The sequence below is a fragment of the Babylonia areolata genome, chromosome 25 (assembly GCF_041734735.1).
Source record: "Babylonia areolata isolate BAREFJ2019XMU chromosome 25, ASM4173473v1, whole genome shotgun sequence".
NCBI classification, from domain to species: Eukaryota; Metazoa; Mollusca; class Gastropoda; order Neogastropoda; family Buccinidae; genus Babylonia; species Babylonia areolata.
Genome location: NC_134900.1, coordinates 30,594,870 through 30,599,869, shown reverse-complemented (window position 1 = coordinate 30,599,869; position 5,000 = coordinate 30,594,870). Strand labels below are relative to the sequence as shown.

Genomic DNA, 5,000 nt, shown 5'->3' with positions numbered 1-5,000 from the left:
AGGAGAAGTAGAAGAAGAGAGAGGGGGAGAGAGAGAGAAGGAGGTAGAGGAGAAGTAGAAGAAGAGGGAGAGAGAGAGAGAGAGTAGGAGGAGGTGGAAGAGGAGGAGAAGTAGAAGAAGAGAGGGGTGGGAGAGAGAGAGAAGGAGGAGGAAGTGGAAGAGGAGAAATAGAAGAGAGAGAGAGGAGGAGAAGAGAGAGAGAGGGGGAGAGAGAGGAGGAGGAGGTGGAAGAGGAGGAGAAGTAGAAAAGAGAGAGGGGGGGAGGGAGAGAGGAGGAGGAGGAAGTGGAAGAGGAGAAATAGAATAGAGAGGGGGGAGAGAGAGGAGGAGGAGGAGGTGGAAGAGGAGGAGAAGTAGATGGGAGAGGGGAGAGGAGGAGGTGGAAGAGGAGGAGAAGTAGAAAAGAGAGAGAGAGGGGGCAGAGAGAGAGAGAGGAGGAGGAGGTGGTGGAAGAGGAGGAGAAGTAGAAGAAGAAGTAGATAGAGAGAGAGAGAGAGACTCAAGGACTCGAATATTTTTATGTTAGACCTCTGACCTGTACACATTTGAGACTGATGCACGTGCACACACACTAAATCGCAGAGAGAAAAGACAGTGAGCAAATGAATGAAATGATAACTAAAAGTTTCGAACACAACCCTTATCACTTGTCAGAATGAGAAATAAAGGGTTATTTGCCCAAACTTCAAATCCCGCTTCAAAGAGTTCTCCCCATTTTTGTGGGCGCATAGAACATGTACACAGCAACATCTCTGGGTACGTTCACATCTTAGTTGTTTTGGGGTTGTTGTTGTTTTTGTTTGTTTGTTTGGTTTTTTGTTTGTTTGTTTGTTTGATTTTTTTTAACAGTTGTGTCAGTTCTACATGACGATCTCTACTGAACTGCCTATGTTGGAGAGAGAGAGAGAGAGATTTTGGGTGGGGCATGATGGGGGTGAGAGAGTGCTGTTGGTACATGGGGCGGTGATGATAGCACATAGCAAAGACACTTGTATATATTATCTCAGCTCCTCAGTGCAGGCAGGGTGTTAGTCAGTGTCTTGTGTGCACAGGACCGCTACACACTCTTTGATTATCAGTAGCTTGCTGTTTGTTAGTGGAGGTCACTTGGATGCTGTCAATGGTTACTGAGAGGTCAGTATGTATGGATGGATTTCCTCCCCCCCTTAATTAACAATGAACTGCGTCATTTTGTTTGCGTATGTGTAGTAGTGGTGGACAACCGGTTGTTACAAGGGTATGTTAATGTCGTGTGGTTTAAGTTATTGCGGTTGGTTTCAAATTGCAGAATGTTTTTGTTATTGTTGTTGTTCTCCTCCTCTTGCTTCTCCTTCTTCTTCTTCTCCTCCTCCTCCTCCATTAGTTGTCCCGGGCCATAGACAAAATTTGACAAAGTTTGTAACTGAAAACTAGCCAACCCCAATGCATTCAATGATTCCACTCTTCTTATCGAAGACTTGTTTCTTTCTGTGAGAGTTTCCACTGCAGGCTGGTAGGATCTCTTATACATATACAACCTTGCCCAGCTTCTCTCCATGTGTACATGTATGCGCAAGTCTGCAGTAATCAGCAGCAGCAACAGCAGCAATGCAGTACATTATGGGCTGCCTGACAGTCCATTATTCTAGTTCCCTCTACCCCCCCCACCCCCCAACCCCCCCCCCGCTTGTCTCTTCTCATCTCTTTCTCTCTCTCTCTTTCTCTCTCTCTCTCTCTCGTATTTATTTATTTATTCATGTATTTGTTATATTGTGTTCACATACCCCTTCATAACGGGTCATCACACACACACACACACACACACACACACACACACACACACACACACACATTCGCTGTCTGTCTCTCTCTGTCTCTCTGTGCCCCCCCTCTCTCTCTCTCCTTTCTCTCTCTCTCTCTCTCTCTCTCTCTCACACACACACACACACACACACACACACACATTCTCTGTCTCTCTCTCTGTGTCTCTTTGTGCCCCCCCCTCTCTCTCTCTCTCTCTCTCTCTCTCTCTCTCTCTCTCTCTCTCTCCCACCCCCCACCTTCTTTTCTCTGACTTCCATGCAGTATTGTCTAGAAGCCCACACGTATGTATAGCTGGCAACACATGTGCCGGTGCAGTTGGCTCTTCTGCCTGCTTGCTCGTATTGCAAGCTTGTCCACAGAACCGGTTAACCCGTCTGTTTCTTACAGTAAACCGTACAATCATGTATACGTAGGGACTTCTGCGTGCAGCTGTCTTTCTGTCTGTCTGTCTGCCTGTCTTTCGACTGAGCAGTGGAACTGGAAGGAAGGGTATTGTCTTTGTGCAGGAAGAGTCAGTGTGGGGTTTGCTTTGTCATGGGTAGAGGAGAGGATGGTGGAAAAGATCGAGTGATAAAACACGCGCAACGCACGTGTGCATGCGTGCGCTTGGCTCAGTGCACGCCGCCGGCACTTAGGCAACGATCTTTCTTTCTCCCTTTTGCCTTCTTCTCTTCCCCCCCACCCCCCACCCCCCACCCCCTCTCTCTCTCTCTGTCTCTGTGTCTCTCTCTGTTTCTGTCTCCCTCTCTCTCTCTCTCTTTCTCTGTGTCTGTATGTTTCTGTCTCCTCCTTCTCCTCTCTCTCCCTCCCTCCCTCCCTCCCCCTCTTCCCTCTTGTCTCCTGTGTCTTGCATGCTATTCCACGAGCGCATGTATGTACGTATGTGTGTATTTATACATGTATGCATCTGTCTGTCTTTCTGTCTGTCTCTTTGTCTGTCTGCTCAGCACTATACGTCTTTGTTGATGTTTTGAAATAGTTTCTGCTTGCTTTGAAGGAATTGGTTGTCGCATCATTAACAAGACATAGTCGAAATTCTAGCTTGATAGCTAGTTTATGAGTCTATGATTTTGACATGATTACACCTGCAGTTGAGGAGCCACAGAAAGTACCAGCAGCAGCTCAGTAACTTACTAAAGACAGAGAGAGAGAGGGAGAGAGAGAGGGGGGGGACTAGAGGGGAGAGGTGGAGGGGAGAGAGAGAGAGGGGTAACTTAAGAGAGACCAGAGAGGAAGAGTGTTTGTAGAAAAATGCTACTCTGTTCGTGAAATAATAATGATGTTCCTCGTTTTCTAATGTGACATTATTGTGTGTGTGTGTGTGTGTGTGTGTGTGAGAGAGAGAGAGAGAGAGAGAGAGAGAGAGAAATGTTGGTGGAAAAGGTTTTCAAATCTTGTCCGTCAGATAATAATCAATTATTATGTTCCTCGTTTCCGAAATAACGACGTGGACCGTCCTAAATGATTTCTCTCCCTCAACTGACAGCGCGTCTTGTTTGCTTTGTTTTGTTGCAGGCAGTGAGAAAGTGAGTGGAGACAAGCAAGACGATCATCTTCACAAGGATTATCACACAGGAGGAGTTACCCAGTCTCTGAGCCTTTCCCAGGAGCGCTCTTGTCTTCTTCATCTTGGGACCTAACCTCACACGACTCGGTGAACCTCCCAGTCAAGTGATGCTGATGATATAATATATACAGTCTTCTGACATCCATCCCTCCAACTGAATGTAAACCAGCATCAGTTCTAAATTAAAAAAAAAATATATATATATAGAATCTTTTTGTGAGGGATTGAGTTTATTTGTAACTTTCACCCTTACCTCTTCTTCTCGACCCCGAAAGAAAACAATACACGTTGACCAGTTTTTAAGTCGAGGGTATCTTGCCCACAACCAAGAGACACTGCAGAGAGAGAAAGAGAGACAGACAGACAGACAGACAGAGAGAGACAGAGACAGCGAGAGTCTCCAGCAGCAGCAGTAGCAGTACCAGAAGAAGAGGATGATGGCAGTGTTACCCAGGACATGGTGTGTGATGGTGACGGTGACGATGATGGTGACGGTGGTGCACGTGAGCTGGGGAGCGGAGGAGGAGGAGGGTGGTGGTGGTGGTGGGGGGAAAGGGGGGATCACCCTGCTGTGGGGGATCGCCGACACCACGGCCTCTGTGGGCCGTCTGTTCCGCTACCACATCCCCGGGGACGCTTTCCAGGGCACCGTGGCCAAGTATGAGGTGAGTGTGTGGGTTTGTCTCTTTGTTTGTATATTCATTCTGTTTTTTGTTGTTTTTTTCATCTATCGATTCCTTTTAATTTTTTTTTTTTTTATTGTGTGGTGGTGTTGTTGATGTTTGTTGTAAGTGGTGGTGGTGGTGGTGGGCGGGTGAATGTGGGTGTAAGCGGGGAAGGGTTGGGGGGGGGTTTGTGTAAAGGTGTGTATTGTGTGGGTTTAGTGTGCGTGTTTTGTGTGTACGGCGAGGTGTGTAGTGTGTGTGTGTGTGCGCGCGCGCGCGCGTGTGTGTGTGTATGTAACCATGTGTTGTGTATGTAGGTGAGGTTGTATGTAGGTGTGGTTAAAGTATGTGTGTGTGCCGTGCACGTATTGTGTGTCAGTCGCTCTCTTTGTCTCTGTCTGTCTGCCTGTCTTTCTCTTTCTCTCTCTCTCTCCCTCCCTCCCTCCCTCCCTCCCTCCCCCCCTCTCTCTCTCTCCCTCCCTCCCTCCCACCCCACCTCCACGCAGTGCAAGCATTGTCATCCGCTTTGTCTTAAGCTACAGTGGTGCTTCAAATTCTTGATCCCCCCCAACTGAACCCACACTGCATGCACTGCAGGGTTCTGCATCTTCCGGGTCTGTGTGATTCGATACCCGGACATTTGTTGTGGAAGGAAGTGTTTTCTCGTCTGAAATCACTGACATTGAAAAGACGTTGAATTAAATGAGAAGGACGAGGAAGAAGAAGAAGGAGGAGGAGGAGAAGCAGCAGCAGCAGGAGGAAGAGGAGGAGAATGAGGAAGGAAGGACATACATATATTGTACAGTGTAGTTCTTTCCACGAAGTTTCCAAGCGAAACGGATCTCTCTGTCTCAGTGTTCTGTAGTGACGAAGGCTAGCCGGCTTTGTCTTGGGCAACCAGACATTTAAAAAAAATCCAAAAAAAAAAAAAAAAAAATCTCATTATTATAGCTTCCATGTGTCGT

At 47.3% G+C, this 5,000-nt stretch overlaps 1 protein-coding gene across 4 annotated transcripts in view; it reads left to right on the top strand.

The window, feature by feature from the left end:
* Window positions 1-5,000, top strand: part of LOC143299784 (dystroglycan 1-like) — a 177,336-nt gene that overhangs the window by 137,931 nt on the left and 34,405 nt on the right. For all 4 annotated transcript variants that reach the window (XM_076613195.1, XM_076613196.1, XM_076613197.1 and 1 more), the window contains one exon: window positions 3,319-4,035. In XM_076613195.1, coding sequence (XP_076469310.1) covers window positions 3,805-4,035 — 231 coding nt within the window. In that variant the 5' untranslated portion in view covers window positions 3,319-3,804. The remainder of the gene's footprint in view (window positions 1-3,318; window positions 4,036-5,000) is intronic.